Genomic DNA, 21,801 nt, shown 5'->3' with positions numbered 1-21,801 from the left:
TCTACGGGCGCTTCCGGGCCGAGGCGGCGGCCGGCGGGGCGCAGCGCCTCGAGATCGTCTTCGTGTCGGCCGAGCAGGAGCAGCCGCAGTGGCAGGAGGCGCTGCGGGCCATGCCCTGGCTCGCGCTGCCCTTCGCCGACAAGCACCGCAAGGTGGGAGCCCCCCGCCCGCCCTCCTCGGGGGCCGCGGTCGCGTCGGGGTGGGCGCCGGGCGGGGTGAGGTGGCATGGGCGCAGGCCGTCGCCTGGCGCCGCGAGGGACCGTTGGCTGGGATCCTTCCGGAAGAGCCGCGTCGAGCCCGGGCGCCCAGGCCGTCGGGTTCGCCGCCTTTCAGCGGGACGCCGAGGCCTGGGGTGTCTCGTTCGCCACCGAAAACGAGTTTCCGTCCCCCCGCTTTCGGGCTGGGGCGCAGGGCAGGATCGCGGCCTGCGGGGAACGGCGGTGGCAAGCGTCGGGTGGGGGCGGTGCCGTTATTGGGGGTCCCCCCCTTGCCTGGCGGTTATGGTTTTCCTCCTGTGACATGCTTGCGTTTCCATAAATAATCCCCCGAGGGGGGAAGAATCGTGGTGTGTATATGTGCCATATGTACGTGTGCGTCCAAGCAGATGTGGTTCGAAGAGTCGCTGCATAAAACGGTCCCGTCTCGATTAAACGCCGGCTCCCAGACGGCTTTGTCAGCCGAGCGAGCGGCTGCGGCCCCGGCGTGAAAGCTCCGAGCCCGGTTGCAGGAGCGGACGCACGTTGGCCAAACGCTCGTGCTTGCTTGGCGCTCTGCTGATGCCCGTGGGGTTGCACGTAGGCTTTGGGGTTCGTGCGCCTGCCAGACCGGGCTCTTGGTTTTTGCCAGCCGCGCGCAGCCAGCGCGGCCCGGGGGGAAAGCGACCTGCAATCTGCCCTGCTCCCTGAATCCCCAAGCTGCAACATCGGCCGGACTCCAGCAACAGTGCCCATTGTTGACATTTATTTAAGTGCTGATACGTTTGATGCTAAGAGGAGCTTTAATCCGGAAAGACAAAGAACAGACAATAAGATGCTGGAGGGACCTGGAGGGTGAAGGTTGCTGGAGGCAGAAAGGCAGCGGCTGGGTTTTCAGATTCCATTTTGAGTGTGCAGCGTTGGAAGTTGCTCTTTACAAATCTAAAGATAATCTGCTCTGAAAGCCGTTGAGAGAGGATGAATGGGGAGCCCCGCAGTGTCATTTTTTAAGGCACCTTTTTAGAGTATTACTACACAGTTTGAAAGCAGTGGGCATTTCTGTGTTGTATGATGAGAGGGCAGGCTCCTTTGTATCGGTTATTCAGTGCTTGCAGGCGCAGAAAATAAATGTGCGTGGCTTGGAATGAGACCGAAGTCTCAGGTGAATGCTCCCAGCTCGGTCTTTGATTAAAAAGTTCGCCTAGAAATTCCCGAGGGGCCTGAGTTGAAAGATGTCGGATCCAGACTTTAAACCCCGCGGGGTGTTTGGAGCCTGAACCCTTCAGCTAGCACGTCCCTAGGATCAAACAGCTGACTGTCTCTCTGCCAAGTGGCTGCGAACCCTGTGCTCTTGGCAGTGCTTGAAGCTGGCCCCGTGCTGTAGGTGCACGGCACCTTAGAGGAGAAAGTTCAGTGGAAGTAGAGTTGTGAGTCTTAAATGCCCTGTCCTCCCAAAGTCGGGTCAAGCGTGTTAAGTGGGACGCCGCATGCTGGTTTGGGCGCCTTGACATAGGATGAATTGCTAAAGCCCTAATTCTGCAAATGCTTACACAGTCTCTTATCCAGGTTGTAGCCGTATTGGTCTAGAGGCAAAAGGAATGACAACTCGTGGGAGGGGTGATGATATCTTTCATCAGACCAGCTAGTTTATTGCAAAAAAAATCTTTAATTGCAGGCTTTCGGGCACAAGCACCCTTCTTCAGGCATAGGAGAAAAGCTTGTAAAAGTTCTCCTAGGTGGAAATGAAAGTTCACATTTCATAAGAGAGTTGAAGGTGCGGTAAAGCTCCTGTACTTTCATTTCTACCTAGGAGAACTTTTACAAGCTTTTCTCCTATGCCTGAAGAAGGGTGCTTGTGCTCGAAAGTTTGCAATGAAAAGAGTTTTTTTGCAATAATCTAGTTGGTCCTATAAAAGATATCACCTCTGCCTTGAGTTCTCATTCCTACAGAGTCTCTTGTCTTTTCAAGCCAAGGGGCCACTCCTGTGTGACGTTCAGCATATGCGTTAAGGCTCAGGATTGGGGCCTTATTTAACGAGGGGTTGGTAGGGAGAGCTTTATCTTGCACAGAAATCAAAGTTCTCGCTCTTGACCCTATTTTTGTATAAAGTCTCTCGCTAGTATCAGCAATTTCAGACAGTTTGCAGCTCCTTTTCCTTTCAGAGCACGAGAAGACTGTGGTTCCAATTAGAGGTTGGCATTCCTCTATAGAGAAAATTGAAAATTATTTAGCTGGTGGGAATTACATCTGGAAGATTTTCTTTAAAAGCTCTTCTCAGTTTATTCAGATCTGGAGAAGCTGTAAAAGTGGGAGGCGGCATTAACGTTACATTCTGGTCAATACCCTCCATCTACTAGATTGTGAGAAACCATTAAATAAAAGATTACAGGATCTTAAATCCTTACTCCCAGAAAACCCGTGTTATTTGGGCTTGTTTTGGTGCGGAGCACAAAGTAATTGAGGCTTGTGCTGTATATTTTCAAAACTAAGTAGATGTGATGTAGCTTTGGAGAAAGTTTAATCTCTGGATAACAGAGAGTCTATTTGTAAGTTATAAGGCCAATTATGCCAGGATATCAGATTTCTAAACAGCAGATTTATAACCTGTAGCTTATGCAGTTAGAAGCTTCCTTGTAGAATAGGCAGATTTTAAATAGTAAGTTGACTTAACTCATCTAGAAAAGCACAAACTCTCTGCTTTTTAAATAAGTGCCAGTGGGAATTGGGGGCACTTTAGTGTATATTCAGTACCCCGTGGGCCCTTGCCTGGTCAGGAAAAAAAAATCTGTATTGTGCTGGCATTTAAAAGCCCCTGCTGAGCAAAGGTCCCATGGTGGGAGAAGCTGTGCAAAGACAGCACAAGCCAGTCCCTGCTCCAAAGCTACCTAGGCTTGACAGACCAAGAGCATTTGGCAGATGTGCAGCAGGCGCAGAGGGATCCTATAACTTGGTGAAGGTTGTGCCAGGAGTCTCTGGCAAAACTGGGATTTGGGTTTGATCCTCTGAATCACAGTCTTGGCTGCAAGGCCGGCCATTCGCTGGGTACTTGATTCATCCCCAAGGTTGTGAGGCTCTGGGGAAGAGAGGGACTGATGTTCTGCAAAGCTTGTTGTGCAGGAGCATATTACAGTGGTAGGTGCTCCAAAATACCCAGTAATAGAGCAGTCACTGTCCTGGTTTCACATTTGCTTGAGAGCTGTTGGGAGATCCTTTCTGCAGAGCCGGGGTCTGGGTTTGATCTAATATATCTGCACTGTTTTAACTGCAATGACAGATGCTGTCAAAATGCCATAGCAATTCACTTTGCATTTTGATTATTGCCCCGTGTGTTTTAAAATAGTCTTGGTAATATATTAAACAGTTAAAAAAACCAAAAACCTTTTCAAAAAAGCAGTGTAAAACTCGTGCTTGCTCTTCTGTATGTTAGTGGAGGCTTGGTTTGGTAAGCCTGCTAGATCTGATGGGTTTACCAGCACAATCCATGTTGGCTAGGCACCGACACAGTTCAGTCCGATTCCACCCATACATAAAACTTTTCTTCTTTAGCAGTCCCTCACAGCTGAGGATGATTGTCTCCCGTGACAAACTTGGAAGACGTAAAACCAACAACCAGGAGGAGGAAAGTCTTGTAGGAAGAACCTTGTGCTGTGTAGTGAGTTTGATTGGGATACAGCAGATGCCAAAACTTCCTTCAAGCTCTTGTTATGGGAAAGACATCCTGAGATGTGACTTCTTAATTGCAAAGCAGCTACAGACCTGAAGGCAGAGGGGCTGGGGATGCATACATTGCATGTTCAGTAAAATGCCTAATGTATTTTTAGGTGCTATAAAATACAGCAAGGATAGTGTGCCAGCACGCCCCACTGCTCACACCCCCAACTAATCTGTTCCAGGGGGGAAAAGAGTTAAGAAAATAGTGTTAAGTCTGTGTGTGCATGCATGATTGTTTTGTTTTGTTGGAGGACATCCAGGGGGTTGCACACAAACAGGCTTCTTATGCTTTGAAACAAGCTCCCTGTTTATTTTGCATGACATGTTTGGTAATGGAGCACCAACGCTGTCTTCAGCGATGCCAGCTACACTCCTTGGCTAATGGTGTCGACACGCAGCCCAGTGAGGAAGTAGCGCTACCCAATTTTGCAGATGGGGATCTGGAGCATGGGGAGGGGGAAAAAAAGCCCTTGTTCAGGGTCACATGGGAAGTCTGTGGTGGAGCCCTGGCAACTAGAACTTTTTGTCTTCTGCCTCCAAAGCCAGTTCTCCTCTTGCCACTAAACCATTCTCATCAGAGGCTTTACCGCTGCCAGTGCACCACCCATAAAACCCTGGAACTGAATTATATCACATGCCGCTTCTGGATCAGTTGTAACTAGAATGAGCTGTGACCAGGTAAATGTCTTGCCACGTCTGTCTTTAGCAAACAGCACCATAATATCTGCATAGTGGTTAGGGTACCTATGGCAACAGTATAAGCAGTATGCAGAAGCTGCATCAGGTTCTCTGTCACGTACCACAGGCACCTCTATCCTTAGGTAAACTGGAATGAGCTACATAGATGACACATGCTTTAAGAACAAACGGAGAATGAGCTAAATGGTAAGTGGCTAAAATACTCGATATGTCAAAATGTAAGAGCACACAGAAGCTTGTTTCTCCCACTTGAAGATCTGACACAACATGAATAGTTTTCCCCACGTTTGTAAATCAAGATGTAATCTCATTCCGTGGTCGTTGGTATAAGCGGCGTGGTCTGTGTCACGGGAACCAGGCGCTCTTCATCGCCTATGACAGTAACTTCATAATTACCGAGGACATCGCGTTCTGTGCTGTTTGCAGCCACCAGTGGAATTTGGATAACTTTAGTGTATAGCTGTCAGTCTCCAAAGCCAGATATTTAAGGGGGCAGTGGAAATCGGCAAACATCTGGACTTGGGAAGGCCCTTGACTAATGAAGAGGATGACGTTATATCTCCTTCTCAGCCATAGGTTGCCATACCATGGGTTTGCTTAAGAGCAAGACCGTTATGGGCTTAGCATGATTCTGGGCCTTCCACTTTTAATACTCATCCTTCAATTAAGCTGTTCAAGACAGGATTTGGGTAGTTGCCGGCAGCTGTTGCTAATTGATTTGTCCTCTGATAATGGTCAGCATCGCTGAGTGGAACACAGGAGGGAGATGTTCGTCCACCGCGTTGTTTTTTGTTTGGGGTTTTGGTTTAACGTTACCCTGTTGTTATCTGTTTGCACGAACAGCTGCTCAAGTTTGGGAAAGCTGACTTAATAACAGCTTCAGTTTCCCTTTGCTAGACAGGGCTCGGAGAACCTCAGTCATGTAAACATTCCCCACATGTGTGCGTGCCCGGCCGGAGGAACGGATCCAGACTCGGGACTGGGCAACGCCTTCTCCTCTGGCCCGGGCTTCCAAGCTCTTTCTTCATGTCTGGGCTCAGACCTTCACTCGAGGTGGAGTTGAGAAGTCTGTTTTGCTGCAGCAAGGACCAGGGTATATTAGCAGGCAGACTGTGCCCAGGGTGTTGGAGAGGGTCATGCAATCCATCTCCTTTTGGAAAATAGGTAATGCTAGCTGGAGAGTAGCCACCCCAATGTGCTGTCTCCCTGCACATCACTTTCATCGCACCTTACTGAATGTTGGCCGTGTTTTCCATTGGACTAAACTTTCACCTTTGGCTCATTTCCCAGGTTGCTTAGGTTTTCAGGGGCAAAAAGAAGGTAGGATGAAGGGGAGTCAGAAGAAAAACTAACCAGGATGCAACTACATCTCTGTTCTGAAGTGGGAAACAGCTTTATTTTACACCACACTTATTTTCCTGCCTCCTTCCCTTTTTGCACCATTGGATTGCAAGTTGCATCCTTTGCCGCTTGCTTTCTTGTCTGGATCTGAGGCTTAGCTCAGAAATTCTTCCATAGGAGCTGCATCTGCTTCTTCTGAGGTTGATAGCGCCATGTTGGGGTTTAATTAGCAACTCTGAGATGTAATTGCCTTTCTGCAAGGGTTTAATAACAGCGTTATTCTGCAAATGTTTAATAAGAGTCGTCTGAAAAGGGAGTTGCGGACTTGGTAGAGGAGGAATCTCAGAGGGCTATTGTTTTACCCGGGCTGAAATGAAGTGTTGGTAAGGTTGCTTCTGGTGGGCGTCATGGCTTTGAATGACCCGCGTCCTGGATTTCATGTGCACTGGTTTTATTTATTTTTTCTCCCAAGTTGGATTGGAAACTTGGATTCGGTTGACATGCTCTCTTTACGTGAAGAGAAGTGGAATCTCTTTACTTAAAGAAGGGAGGAAAAGGAGCACATCCATAATCTTTTTGGTAGCTGAAATGATATGTGCAGGTGATGACAGCAGGTATCTAGCTGAAATATATATTGACAGACAGCATCTATAACACTGTAGGCAAGGGTTTTGCCTAGGTACTTAAACAGAACCAACCTACTTCGTAAGAGAGAAATTGGGAAGCACATAACATGTCTTTACTCTTATGTGTGCGCTTCATCCTTTTTCCCCCCAAACAAGTGCTTGTTCCTTCTTTGGGTTTTTTTTTGTTTTTTGTTTTGCTTTTTAAAGCATCTATGCAAGAAGATCTTCCATTATGGGAGCATTTACCCCCAGTAGCAAACCATGGTGCGCAATTCAGGATCCCTAGGACAACTGACGTGCAAAGCCCAGCATTTGTAGCAACCCTACAATAGCCAACCAGAGCGCGCCCAGCCCTCTGCCCAGAGGCAAGCCTCTACAAGCAAGCAAGCTAGCAAGCATGTTTGCTAGAGACAGATGTTGGTGTCAGGACAAAGAGCGGGGAATCATAAATGGCCATTAAGTTGAGGCATATGCAATTATGAAAACTACCTGGGCTGCATTCTCGGTGTCAACCGCAACTTTCAGGGCCTCGTAGCCTTGCCTTTTGAAACCGCCATATGGCTGAGATCTGGGGTGCAAGTGGCTAGACCAGATGCAGGATTTGTGTCTAACAAAAGGTTTTGTAAATCACTTAAGGAGCTTTTGAGTTTCCAAGTATAAAAATATCTGTGTAATCGCTTTCAGCTGTCTTTCTGACTTGGTATTTTTGGGCTGGGTGAAATTTTTGAATTGTGGGGATTTGTGTGTGAAAAAATATTCTCTGTGACCTGACATCCCGGTGAGTGACAGGGTGTTAGCAGCCCCGGCAGATTCTTTGTTTGCTTGGAAATCCAGTAGTTCTGCAGCACCAGGATGGGAGAGCTTGCAAAGTAATCAAGAGCAGCCAACGTGCTGTTTTTCATTGTGACGTTTTAATCCAGATATTGGGATGAAAACATTAGTTTAAAAATGCATTTTTGGCAGTTTTATTTGTTGCTCTCGGGTTGCAAAGCTAAACATCTCAATTTTATTCCAGGAAAAAAGTAAATTATTAGAGCAGCACTCTCTGCACAGCTACACAGTGTTAGGGGAAGGAAAGCGACTGTAAATCTGTAGAAGCTGAGAGAGTCCCTCCTTTCCCCTAAAAGGTACAAAATACCAAGCTTTTTTTTTTTTCCTAATGACAGATAATCACAACAATGAAATTGAAATTGTGACTGGAGACATCTGAGCATGGAAAATTTATTCAGCATTTCCACATCAGAAGGCAGGCAGCTGAGCCAGGACATTTTTGAATTCTCATTTTTGTTGCTGCTTTTCCAAATGATCCCAAAGTTTCCGAAGTCCTAGCAGGGGTCTGCTGGAATCTGTTTCACTGCAGGAAGAGCGTCTCTAGGTGAATTCTTGGCTTTGTTTGAATCAGTGGAAAAATACTGCTGACTCCAACAGAGCTACCATTTCATCTTTTATCTATGTGTTTTTGTGCTGCAGTGCACCTACCCAGGTGGAAGACTGCATCTAACGCGCCTTGTCAAGGTGTCCTGCGGCGCTGATCTCCATCCCTGAGTTAGCGCCAGGAATTTAGCATCCATTCTAAAAACCCGTGGTAGTCATTGAGGGTCTTTGTGCTGACTTCAGGGGCTTCTGGATTGAACTCGGACTGTGTGTTAGAGCAACAAACACACCCCCTGTTTTACAGCTCATAAGAAGTAATGGAAACTTTAACCACTGCTGTACACAATCAGGTCTTGTAATGGAGCCTGTTGGTTCTGTGGCCTTTGTGATGAAAAGCTGGCATAAATCTTGCATTGCCTTTGGGTCATGACTTGTATACCAGAGCGCTCTGTTTTTCCAGCAGCTGTATGTTTGAATATGAATTGCAGCAGATTGTTTTGCTTTTTGGGGTGGTTTTTTTTTTGGACTTAACACTTGAAACAGATATATAATGTTACCACCTCTAGTGCTGAGAGAGCTCGCGTGGAATGTCTCCTGGTTAGCAGACCCCAGTCGGGAGAGAATTGAAGCATTTTCTGCAGTTGTGCGTTTTGGTCCCTCCCTCTTGGACGTGCTTTTCATGTTACAAAGCAGCTTATGGAGAGGTTAGCCAGCACTGCTTGGGGTAGGGTTTCACTTCTCTTGAATTTCGTCTGGGTAAAATGCTTTGTTTTGCATTCTTGTTTTTCAGCAAAATCCTCACCATCAAAAACAGGGCATGGTTTTAATCTGTGGATGGTCAGAAGATACTGCACTTTCTCAGTGATCACATCAGGACACTTCCCTGCCCCCATCCCTGATCAAGGCAGCTTGGGACAGATAATCATCTGTTACTCATTGTGAAAATTTTGAAGTGAAATGTAAAGACACTGAAAAGATCTTGAAAGATAGCTGGGCTGTGGCCAGTGAAACACTGAAATCAAACAGCCGTACATTCGACTAGTCAGTGCGTTTTGTATGGCTAAGACTTCTCTCACGCTCTGTCTTTCTGTACGTACGTTCTCTTCCTTCCTTTCCATCCCTTTTTCCCTGGTACAGAAGTCCCAAGGAAAATATTCCAAAGTGATGTTTAATTCTTTAAACCGCAGCCGCGTCTCCTCTGTGCCGTGTAGCTTTCCATTTGCTGCTTTGGTTTGTCAGTTAATAGTTTGTCATTTTTTAAAAGCTTACACACTGCAGGCATCTGTGATGTTGACACCTTTCAAGGTAGAGATGTCGAATTAAGTGCAGCTTTGAACTATCCAAAGATAATTTCAGACCTCCTGCTTCCAGTGTGTAACAAGCTGACTGCTGAGCTTTCAGGTTGGGTTGAATGCTGAATAACCTAGGAGTTGCTTTTTTGTTTGATTTATTTTGTGTTAACTGGCTTCCTAACACATTACAGATCAGTGTAATGGATCTGCAGTGGGTTTTTTTTAAATGTTTGCCTAGATCAATGGGTGTCTTTTTGAAATGTTTGGCTACATCAATGGGTATCTGTGTCCTAGCACCATCCTAATATGCGGATGAATTGGTGACAGAGTGAAGTGGTAAGCTGATTAATTTTACTACTGTGTTTTTTTGCATGTGTAATATATGCTGAGTTGGCTCTCTTACATGTTGATACCCTTTGCTTTAACCAGCATTCGTGGTGTAGCGTGCATGGTTTTTGCTTTCATTGGACAATCTCTCACTTGTTCGGACTCCAGTTGCATCTCCCAACCCCCTGTTGGGTGGATTTTGTTTCAGGCATTTCCCAGACAAGCTGCTTGAGGCACAGAGCCCTAAAGAACCTGTGCAAGGCCAAGCAATACATTTGTGTCAGTGCAAATGCTGGAAGCCGTCCCTGGAAAAGCCTGCTGTTTAACTGGAAAGTGTGGGCAAAATGCACAGGGAGGTTATTTCTCATATGACTGTTGGTCATTTAAGCTGGGTACTGAACCCAGCCATCCCAGGCATCCTTTCCGTGCCGTGTGGCTGTCCAAGCGGGGAGGGTTTGTCAGCATCTTAGCAAGGACATTAGAATTCCTGAAGCTAGGTTTGTGGGGAGCGTAAGGGAACGTGGCAGCAGAAAGCCCGGCTTGGAATTAGCAAGATCAGCAGCAGCGTTTTGTAGTGGTTATGCAGCATGGAGGAGCTTTGCTCTTCCCAGTGCTGCAGCAATGCACCTCCCAGCTCCAGAACATCCTCTTGCTGGATCTTCCAGCTGTCTCTCCAAGCATGTTTAGAGGCAAACCATAGTGTTACAGAGCCCAAATCGTAGCGGAGGAAGTGAAGTGACACGGGCAATGTACAGCCTGAGAAATGAGATGGAGGATTGATGAGGCGGAGAAATAAGACATAAATATGCAAAATTCACTAATGGAGAAGAAGTGGGAATAATGAAGAGTATGCAGGGGAGCTCTCGCAGCTGCAGCGTGAACACCCTGTGTATTTGCCCAGCTGCGCTATAATTGGTCGGGTCTGTTTCTCTGAGACTTCCCGGAGAAGTGGAAGGTCTTTCTGGTTGTGCTGACGGTACGTAGGATTCACTCATGGCAGAGGACCAAAAGGTGCAGAAGTGGTCGCTGAAATCGTGTCTGCCTTGAAACACGGCGAACAATGGAAACCGACTATTAATATGTAAAGAATCTGTGGCTGGTGTTTTGAATGCCTTGCTCTTTTTTCCATTGCATTAGGGCATTAGCTGACATTTTGTAAATGCTCTGGTTAGACCTCCTGCTGGGAAACGCAGTATGTGGCTCTGGTCTGAAAACAAAGATGCTGGAGTCCTGGAAAGGCAGAGCAGAATGTCAGGAGGCACTGATCCCCCCCGCAGGGACTCGGAAATGAGCAGGGTAGGAAGCGGAGGGGAAGAGAATCGGCCTCAGAAAGCTAAAGCCCTGGCCATGTCCTGGTGAGGATGTGGGCCAAAGTAACTGCAGAGACCACAGACTTGTTTCCAGCCCAGCAGGAGCCTTGGGAGGCAGAAAAGCAAATTGAGGCGAGAAGAGACCTTGAAGTACTCTCTCAAGCTAAATGAATGTGTGGAATGAGGGATTGAGCAAGGTGGTTGGAGAGCGGGGAAGGCATTTGCATGTCAGGCTGGGAGTAGTGCCTGGATGTGAATTTTGGATGGGGAGCCAAGGAAAGGTGGGTGTGATGGGGGAATTGCTTGAAAAGCCAGCCCTTGCTCTGTATACTTAGTGCTTGTGAGGTTCAAATAGCAGATCAGAAGTGGAGCAGGCCTGTATTCCCTGTTATCTTGACCTCCGGAGAGAAAGTCGCCGCAGTTCTCTGGAAGCACTTTTTGTCTTTAAAGCTGTGGCTAACCCTGATTGAATAATACGTAAATGGAGATCAGAGACGCCCCTCTTCAGATAATTAGCTGGCAGTTGCCAGGATCTTTTTTTTCCTGTTGCAAGTACAGAGGAAAACGCTGGTATCCTCAGATGCTAGCACATGGCAACTGTTGGCGACTGCCAGCTCTTCGATGGGGACCACCGTGCATGGGATTCATCTCCCAGCTTGAGGGTGGGGCTGACAGCTGGGACGAGGGAGTCGAAAGCTCTCCCCTTGGACAGGATTAGAACTGGGCTGGGTTGGACAGCTGGGAAGGGGCATTGCGTTCCCTTTCAGTGAAAGGACTGACGACTGGGAAAAATTAGGGAGGTCACTTTTTGGTTTGTAGGAGATTAGTACATCTGGACCTAACTGCAACTGCACAAGCAGGACGGAGGGGAAGAGGGTGTGAGAGAGAGTCCGGTTTTCTCTGGTTCCAGAGAGCCTCTACCAGAGGTATCATTTTGCACCATTACATCATCAGGATAAACTCTGAGCCGCACCCTGGACAAATGGGATTAATTTTGCCTGAAAATCTGAATCCCTCTTGCAGCCTGAGTTGGGGGGGTAGGCTCTCCCCAAGGTGGGAGTCCTGTGGAAAGTGGGTGAAATCTGCTGTTACATGCTGAGTTGGTGACAAAGCCAGGCTGCTGGGCCTGGTCCTGAGCCTGTTTGCTTTCCTGATGGGGCCTCCCTCTTAATTCGCTCTGCCTCGAGCCTATGGTTTCACTGCTGTCACATGCTTGCATACATGGAAGCGTTTCTACCCCAGCCTGGGTGAATACTGGCAGGCTGTTGCATCTGGATGGGACTTTCTTGCACCTGGCAGTATGAAGACACATGTCCAAAAGTACTTTTTTTTTAAATATGCTTACCATCACAAACAGAAGTCCCACTCTGCCAGCTACTGTAACACGTTGGGGTGCCAAGGGGATTAACTAGTGTCTGTTCATGCTGAACTTTGAAGATGCTTGTTGAAGATGCCCCGGGCCTGCATCTTGACTTCTGTCTCTCGGACAAGCCAGACCAGCCTCTTTTTGTTGCCGGTTGAACTATGTGTGGTAAGTTGGCTGATGGGCACCCTGCCACAAGTGTACATGCATGCATACATGTATACACACGCACATGCCTCCCCCATCGTCTTGTTTCCTCCTGGCGGTCAGTTCTTTCATCCTGCTTGTTTTCTGGGTAGGCTTCTTCCTCCTGTTCCAGCAATGATTTTCATTCCCCTGTAGTACTAGCCTGCTTCCCATCTTTTCCTCCAGACGCTCGAGGGCTCAGTGCTGCCAGGGTCGCTGCATTGGTAGTTCTCTGGGGCTTGGGCTCCTCCACTCCCATAATTGTGTTGATTGCAGTGGTAGCGTGGAAAATGAGACGCTTGTACTGGAGAACTACTGTCTGAGCCCGAGGCCTGTTTATAATACCTCCCTGGCAGGGGGTGGGTTGGAAGTTTTAATTAAATGTTTGTAAGGTGCGCTGAGATCCTGTGCTGAAAGGCCCCACGTAAGGGCAACATCTTTTCAATAAAGCCACAGCCCTATCCCACCCATTGTGATATGTTTGGAGCTAAAATAGCAGATTTGGGCAGTTTGATCTCAACAGCTGTTGTTTCTCCCTCTCTCTGCCTTTGATGGTTCAGAAGGATTATTCTGACTCTGCTCTTCCAAAAAAAGAGAGAGAGGGAGAAGCAGTGATTTTTATTAGCACTTGCTAGTGATCTGAATCCCGTCCCTCCTGCTCTTTGCTAGTTAAAAGGTTCCATGCTGTGCCAGAAATGCATACAGTGAGTGTGTTGTTTGAGAGACGCAAAGCATTTATTGGGAGTTTAAGCGCTGCTTGCTATAGACCCTCTTGATGATGATTCCCCGAGCAGACCTTGGGTGACCCTGCTGACCTGCTAATTGTCCTGCAGCCTGTGTGACGTTGTCCTCTATGTGTGTGTTTGTGTGTTAATGAGTATATTAGTTGATGATGGCGAAGGTGTTTGCACTGCCGCACCCCTTTCCTCCAGAGTGGCATGTTGCTGGGTGATGGGGCTTTTTGCCAAAGCCAGAGGGCTGCTTATCAGTCAAGGATATCAGCCCTCAAAGCTACCTGCTGTTGTTCTGTCCTCATTTGGCTTCAGTTGATGTTGGGTACAGAGGAGCCAAGCGATGGCAAGGTGAGAAGGGACCAGGGTCAGAGAGGCTGTAGGGGGTATAATGTCATTCCTTTTTTTTTTTTTTTGATGTAAGTAAATTACTTTAATGAAAGGGGAGTCCTGGTTACACACTGAGCCCAGAGGCAAATCAAACCGGCTCTGATTTGGACCTCCCCAGTAGCCTGCACAAGCTGGTGAGTCAGGAGAGCATGGGCCAGATGTGCACTGTGGTTAGCTCACGTCACCCAGATGGTTTGTTCACCCAGATGATCTTTCTCCAAGGTCTTGCGCCATGGGGGTGTCAGACACATTACTTGGGCATAGCTTTAAATATTTGTGACTTTGGCTTGGAACACCAAAAATCTGTGACTTTGCAAGGTGGTTTGGGGCTTTATTCTGACATTCATGGTGCAGCTCAGAGGGTACCAGACTGGGAGGAGCATTGGGTGCTTAGATCTTTGGCTTACCAGAAAGGCACCTCTCGTACCAGTTGATAGCCGAGATTATTTCAACAGATCCAGGACTTACAACACTTCTGTTTCCCAAGAATTGATGACGTATCTGTACAGACATTATGTTCTTAGATCATATATTTTGTGCCTCTGTTTTCCTAAGTGATAGTTGCCTAGTGCACTAGATTACTGTAGGCTAGGAGCTGGTTATTTGCTTGATCACAGGCTCATTGTAATCAGGAATAGCCCTTTGGAAGGGGCATTGATACAGAGTCCTTAGTAGGCTTGTGCGATGATGTGTGCCTTGCAACGGAGCCTGAAACGTAGGTAAGTGGTGGTGGTGTCATTTCACAGATGAAGAAACTGAGGCACAGGGAGGGACATGATGTGTGCCAGGCTGCTTGGGGAGATCTCAGCTGTCATTCAGTTTGATACATCAGAGGCCTTTGGCAAGGAAAAGAAGGTTGTTGTGGGGTAGCATGCAAGATCCTGCTAGGCTGAAAAAGAACGGAGCCCTAGTATAGAAGTACGTAACATTGCTGATCTAACGAGGAGGACTAGAGACGTGGCTGAGGATTTTCTCAGCCATGTGTGAGCTTGTTTATAAAACCCTTTCTCCATGCTTCATCTGACCGACTGCAACATAGAGCACTGGCGGCGGGGAGCACGATACGGTGGTTGGAGCAGGGATTAGGAGGGAGGATCGGCCAGTGACTCAACATATGGTCTTGGGAAAGTCAGTTTGCCTCAATTCTTCAGTTTCCTCATCTTTACGTTGGGAATGATGACATGGGGATCTCGGGATTTTGAGACCTAACGTATCACAATGCTTTGAGACCGGCGGACAACGTATTGTCCGTTTTCCAAAACCAGAGGCTGAGTAATTCGTCCCGTTTGCAAGATGGTTGGCTCTCCTGGTGAGGAGATAGCATCACAGAAAAAAAAAGATGCTATTGAGAAGATGAAATGCAGCAAAATGATGGGTAAATGCTAGCCAGTGACATTAACTTTCCCCGATGCTGCCTTCATTTGTCTTGCGGCAATAGTGTCATCGTGAGAAGACATTATAATGTGTAACAAGTATTGGCTTTCGTAGCTGTGTTTCAGAGTGGGCCTTAATGCCTTCCTCTTGCTCCGCCAATCTCAGAGCACAGGATTTAGTAGAAATGGTTGCGGCCTGGTTCCTTAATGCGTGTTTAGGAAACCAAGCTCTAGTTCTGTAACGGATCATTGCTGCTGGATGCCTCCCGCTGGGATTGTACTGCAAATCATACGTTCAGTCCTTTGACTAGGCTGGTGCCTAATAAATGCATATATAATTTATTAAAAAACCCCCGAGTAGGGCCGTTTCAGAGAGCAGCACAGATGGTCGGAAATTGAGGGCAGAGAAGACTTAAGTGCTAACGTATGGCAATGGCTTTGATTTCTTTTCTAGAAATAGGAAAAGCCACGGGCTGCTGTATTAGCAATTTTTCTTCCATCCACTAAACATTTCCTTTCAAAGACTTAGAGGCCACCTCCCACCTCAAGCCTTCCCAAGCATTGCTTTCCTGTTAGTCAGCCCACAGCCCTGACTTGCAAGTCTCTCCAGGGCCTGGGGTGCTGGGCGTGCGAGGGAGGGAGCTGGCTCTTGTGGAACAGCGGTATCTTCGGGGTTGCTCTTATGCCAGCCTCCTTATGTTGTGCTGGCGATTTGGGATGACATTGCCATGCTAGAGGCCTTCAACACGCAAAGCTAAAAGATCCACTGCCTGCACACCCTTGACTTGAGCTCCACCCGCTTCTTCCACGATGGTTTGCAGAGCAGATGCAATCTCTGCTGGCCACCTCTCCAGCCGTGACCCATGAGCAGTTATCTGAAGGCAACCTGGTAGCAGTGGGTCAGAGGAAGGCTCTGAAGAACAGCAGGGTAGCATCCGCCCAGGGTGATGGGGTGAGGGGTGCTGCATGTTAGGGTGCAAGGCAAAGGGTGGACAGGGGCACTGGAGACCTCTGTTGCAGATGGCCCTTTGACTGACAGGAGTGGCTCAGGAGGACAGGGCTCTGTAGCATTAATGGGAAACTGCTTCCTACCAGGCAGTCTACTCCACTTTAAAAATAAAGTGCCCTGTCAGCCCTGCGTGTTTTGTGTCCCTTTGGCTCTGGCTGGCTGGGATCTCCATCTAGAGTGCTTTTTTTGATGTTTCTCTCCAGGCGAGCGGGCTGGAATCTCCCCAGCTGAGAAGTGGAGTTACCTGGGGAAGAAGTCCTCGTAACCCCTCCGAAGACACGAAGCCACAGTATGTCCCCTTCTATCCATCCCCATCTCTCTACCAGTCTTTTATTCAAGTCTGGTCAAGTCCAGTCAGTCCTGAGGCTGCACTGACTGTTGGGGCACCTTTGTAGCAATAACTTTCCTCCGTTCTTCCCAGTCTTTTGCAATCCTGGTACAATCAGGCTGTCTTAATTCTGTCCGGTCTTTAACGTTGGTGGTCCAGCTTGTCAGAGGTCTTCCTCCTCTTCTTCATCCATCCACAGTACCCTGAAGGATGGTGTTGGTATGGCTGCCAGGCCTTCTTGTTACATGTCCGAACCACGCCTTTATTTGTATTAAGGCAGATCTGGCTACAGTCATCAATGATCAACGCCACATAGTACCAGGCTCTGTTTAGACGTGGAAGCAAGAAGCAATCCTTGCCTCGGAGACCTCTTCTAAGTGATTTTTCCCTTGTGACTTTCACCTGAGGATCCTGGTGCCTGATGTCCACGAATGCATCCCGGTGGCCAGCCACCTACCAAGAGCCGCACGTCTTTCCTTAAGGGCTGCAGCAGATCGGTATGAGCAGTGCGAAGCTGTGGTGCATTGGCTTCCAAGCAGAGTTTCAGGAACTCCCTCTCTCCCCAGTAAAACCTTGATTTCGGCCAAGCTCTTGCAGCACGTGTAGGTGTTGCTGTGTGCGAGGGAGAGAAACAGAGCTCCACAAATCATTTTGCTCACCGGGGCAGAGATCACTGACTTTTCCTTCTCTGAAACTGGGAGTGTTCCCAGCGTCTGGATTAGTTTTGGTGCATGATTGCGTCAAGCACCAAGAAGACCAGGAGCCTGGTGGTGGGCTGTAAATGGAGTCATTCATGGGAAAGACCTCCCATTCCTTTCCAGGACATCAAGCCCTAGCCCCTGCAAGAAAACCAAGACTTCAAGCAGCCCCGGAAAGAGTCAAGCAGAAATGTATCAGCTGCCTATTCTGTTCAGCCGTGGCTAACCCCCAGACAAACGGCAACTGTTCCAGCCAGTGTTTCAAAAACCAACGTGTTTGTACTCCAGATGCTTTCCAAGCCCATAAAAGAGATGCTTTTGCGCACACCGGAGTATGAAGCATTTACATGTGTGTCTTTTGTAGCCGCCTTGTCTGAAAAAGAGGGCACTCAGATTTTCCCATGACAGTAAAGGGAGGGCTGTGTATTCCTGCCCTAGTATGAAAGATAGCCTTGCCGGGCTGCATCTCAGGGTGACAGTGCAAACCTCCTGTGGAAGTGAGTACAAGAGCTGCAGAAGAGCCCCAAATCAGGGACAGATTGAGATTCATTGGGGTCCAGGGCCCCCACAGCCGGCACCCTGCCCTGCAGCCACAGGCTTGGTCCCCAGCCGGCACAGGGGGAGCGGGATGCTCTGCCCCGCAGGCCCAGGGCAGGAGCCACGGCTGCCCTCACCTGAAGGTCTGCGCTGAAGCTGGTGCTGGTGCTGGTGCCGGGGTGCGGAGCCGCTGGGTGCGTTCAGTGTGGTCCAAGCTCCAGGGGAGGCCCCTTGCCGCACCGTGGCTCAGTCTGGCTGCAGCGGTGCCCAGCACCCGTGGCCCGCCACGTCGCACATGCCCAGCCTGGCTTGGCCACCAGTTTAGTCTGCACCGAGGCAGGGGCCCCTGGGCCTGGGCCCAGCCCACAGTGCTGCCCCTACCGGCCAACCGTATCCAGAACTTCGCTTTCTGTCTTCAGGAGCCCTATCTGATAGCAGGCCTCGGGAACATGGATTATCCAGAACGAATCCTTTTACCAAACTATAGAGCTGTATTAGAGAAACCAGCCCAGTGCTGGAATGAACTCTTCCTTTGCCCCAGCGGGAGCACAGGAGCCAATGCAAACATCTGGGGCTGAAATGCAAGCCTTTGTCTCCCCTACAAGACAAGATTTTTGTAAGAGAAGTTGGTGCATTTCTTTTAAGCTCTTCCCACCCCACCCCCGTCCCTCCCTTCCAAACTCTGTCCCTGTCTCGGAAGTGTGGGCTGGCTCCAGGCACCACACCATTCCCATCCAGCCAGGTAATAATAATAATTTGACATGGGAGGGGGGAAGTGAGACAGGAGCATGTGGCGTGAAATAAATCAAGCCTGCAGTTTGCAGCTGATGTTTGCTCTGGGTGAAGCCCCGAGTAGAAAATGAGATTTTCTAGTCACTCTGCCTGAGTGCAGAGGTATAGATTTGGGGGCTTACAGTGAGGAATTTAAAAAATGTGGTTTATCACGACTTTATTCATCCTGAGTCTGTGGTGGAAAGGCAGGAAGATCTGCGCGCGCGCGCGTGTGGAAAACATTCTCCTCCTCTCTGGGAGTCGGGGGATGCTTAGACGCGCCATCTATTGTTGTATTTAATTGAGTTTGGAGTATGGGAGTCTCCAGAGCGTGCCTCCTCGTGTCCGTTTTAGTAAAAGCGAGATTGGCCAATATGAAATGTCTTTGCATCCAGCCACGTCAGAGGAAATGGAGTCAAACCTTCGGAAGAGAGAAATTCTTTAAATTGCTTGGATTTTTTTTCCCAGCCAGCTGATGAGATCCAGAAAAATGCTCCCCTGGAAACCATTTAAATGTCTTAGCAACCATGGCTTTTAGTCAGCAAAGTCATTTGAGCGAAGCAGCCTACGAACAGGAGTGAAGCGAGCCAGCACCTATGCTGAGAATTTGGAGATTTATTTTGGCCTTCAGCTTTTTTTCAATTATTCCAGCAAATAACATTGGGATCGGTTCCCCTTCCTCACGACTGACTGGTTTGCAGTCTCACTGTGCTGTGGAAGAAGGAGTGGTTCACAGGCCCCAAGACAAATGCGACTTGATAATGATAGCTACACTCGTGTGAAACACAAATGAGGCTGGTGGCCTCGTTTTCCCCAACCAAGCAATCGTCATCCAGTGTGCGAATAACCCGTGCAATGAATGAGTCCCGCAGGCTCAACGCATCATGGGTGTTCGGCACCAAGTAGTTGTCAAGGGGCAGCTCGGTCCGGCGGACTGAATACCGTGGAACTCGGGAGTTTTGAGGCTTTGCTGCTGAGTTGCTAGTGACTGGGGTAGGTCCTTTGCTTGCTCTCCATTATGCTAAATGGGCATAATTTGAACCTACCCTAATCGGAGGGTTTGTGCAGCATTGCATGGTATAAAGTGCTGTGCTTAGAGTTAAGTATTATGATTATTCTAAACAGGAACGTTTCCAGAGGGAACATGATAGCTTGACCTTTGTAGACCTGTAAACAGGAAAGTGAAACGCGGCCTTAAGTATCTGCATGATGGTAGCTTGCTTGTAGCTCGAAAGACCCCCAGGAGAGTCCAGGCAAGGAGGGTTTCTCAGTTCCCCATTTTTAAATAAAGTAACCATCTTCCTGACGGTATGTCCGTCTCAAAGGGACGGTCCCAGTCCCTGACCTTGTGTAAAGGGCGAGGGAGTTGCCTGGGTGAAAAGTGCTACCTACCTGGGAAATATTAATTTTCATTTCTACCTAGGAGAACTTTTCCAGTGTTTGCAGTCTCCCATGCCTGATGAAGGGTGCCTGTGCCTGGAAGCTTGCAAATAAAGAAGGTTTTTTGCAAATATCTAGTTGGTCTAACAAAAGGTATCGCCTCTGCCATGAGTTTTGAGTCCTTCCACCTACCTGGGATGGAAGAGCACAATTCTGGCATTATCCTCTGAGGTCAGGAAGCAAAAGTGGGGGTGGGGTGAGGCAGTAGGCTGCAGATGACTTGATTTCTGACTTGTGGAGCTCCCAGTTATTGTTTGAAGTGTGCATTATTCAGCCTTGGAAAAATACCGCCCCACAAAGCAGCTGATATTAAAATGAAAAATGTCTGCTGCAGCGTGGAACTGCATTATTAAGCTTGGGCAGGTTGCACTGACAGCTCTCGTGTGAGTGAGTAATAAGGCTCCGAGCCTCCTTGTTAAGACCCATTGAAGAGCAGCGCAAGGTCCCCGTCCCCCCAGCTAACTGGATTTTACAAAAGAAAATAAGTTTAATCAAGACCAGACCTTTCTGCAGGAATAAACATGCCTTTCTCCCTCCCCTGTGCTTTCTCCCTGTCCCTGTGCAGAGAGCAGGGGGCACTGTGCAGTCTCAGCTGTCATTCTTTGAGTATGGAGGAAAAGCCTTGTTTGTTTGGTGGACTTTAAAGATCCCGCAGCAGCAGTCAGGAAACTGAAACGGTTGAATGTGAAGCTTGGTGGTCTGCTTGCCATCCCTTCTCATCCCTCCGAGCCCCAGCTGGTCGCAACATGCCCATCAAATCCCCTCCAAGGATTATTTTCTTTCAGGTACGAACTGGTTTCCCTTCCGCGTATGTGCCACTTAACAGGAGAGGTTGGAGCCAGCTGATTTTTCTGATAGCACAAGATAGAGTTTCTTTGGAGGGGAGCGGAGGTTTGCAAACTGAGCCCTGGAACGAGTAGTGAGAAGCACCTTCGCTCTTGGAGGATTGCCCCCCACCTTGGCATCCCTGTGTTTTTTAAAAAGATGAAATTTCTCATTTCCATTTGTGTTGAAGCTCTGCCAGGGGTTCTAGCTGCTCTCGCCTTCGGTCCTGCTGAAGGTTACTTTTCTTTGGAAGCCGTTCAAGAAACCATCGTTCCTTGGCTCTTTTTTCATTCGTCATCTGACTAAACCAATGCTTCAGCAGCCTAATTTGGAAGGGGGGGGGAGGGCACTCTGCAGAGCCTGGACATGTTGCTTTTCAAGATGTGAGTTTTAAAAAGGCTAATCTGATAACCAGGGAGGCAAAACTGCAAGTCGGGTCCTGGAGGAAACAGGTTTCAATCATTAGAAAACTTGAAACCAAATAACAGTATGGGTCTTGGTTAAGTCCCCGTTCAGGCAAAGAAATTGGTGTCAAGCTTCAGTCGTGTGATGACTCGGGCAGTCGGGAGGGGACGGCCCGGTTGGTCTTTAGAGGAAATTTAGCCGTTGCATGAGCTTGATTGCGTGAGACTTCCTCTGGCACCATCCTGGGTGGTTGTTTTTTTTAATTATTTTGGCCCAGCTCTTGAAGTTGGTGGGAGTTTTGACTGGAGGTTGGTAGGGCAGGGCTGTTGAATACTTGGAAGTGGCCTGTCTTTTCTTTCCGGGAACAGTGGGAATTGAGTCCAGTGCAGAAGTTAGCGTGATCTGCTCCGGATGCTGGCTGTCACAGAGCTCCTGGCAATGCCCCATCCTTTTTGAACAGAGGGTTTGAGAGGGTTTCGTCATGCTAGGATCAAGGTGGTTCAAGGAAACCTGGAGGGGCTGATGACCCTAGGGGAAAAGGCTGTGAGGTGGGCAGGGAGGTGAAGTAGGATTGTGCCCATTTCCCTAGGTAAGTGTGTTCCACTTTGTCCAGTTGATTGAATCCCCGAGATGGGCATTATCCTTTCCCTTCGTTGTGTGTGTTTTGCATTAATCTCTTAACATTTCTGTAATCCTGTAGGAAAAATGTCCCTTTTACTAGTAATCAGAACTCATGGAAGAGGTGATGCCTTTTATTAGGTCAACGAGATATTTGCAAACAAATTAGTTTGTTTATTTGCAAGCTTTATTTGTTTGCAAATATCATTGATCTAATAAAAGGTATCACCTCTTCCAGGAGCTTTGATTGCT

The 21,801-nt window shown here is 48.2% G+C and overlaps 1 protein-coding gene across 1 annotated transcript in view; it reads left to right on the top strand.

Annotated features, from left to right (window-relative positions):
• Positions 1 to 2: 2 nt before the first annotated feature.
• The window catches only part of NXN (nucleoredoxin), a gene marked incomplete at its 5' end in the record, with an annotated part of 63,176 nt that continues 41,377 nt past the window's right edge, over positions 3 to 21,801 (top strand). The window contains one exon of the mRNA XM_019545315.1: positions 3 to 152. Within this exon, the coding sequence (XP_019400860.1) occupies positions 3 to 152 (150 nt within the window). The remainder of the gene's footprint in view (positions 153 to 21,801) is intronic.

Source organism: Crocodylus porosus, unplaced genomic scaffold (assembly GCF_001723895.1).
Source record: "Crocodylus porosus isolate Cpor-Errol unplaced genomic scaffold, CroPor_comp1, whole genome shotgun sequence".
Lineage (NCBI taxonomy): Eukaryota > Metazoa > Chordata > Crocodylia > Crocodylidae > Crocodylus > Crocodylus porosus.
Note: the sequence above shows the minus strand (reverse complement) of the source record. Positions and strands in the feature narration are given on the sequence as shown.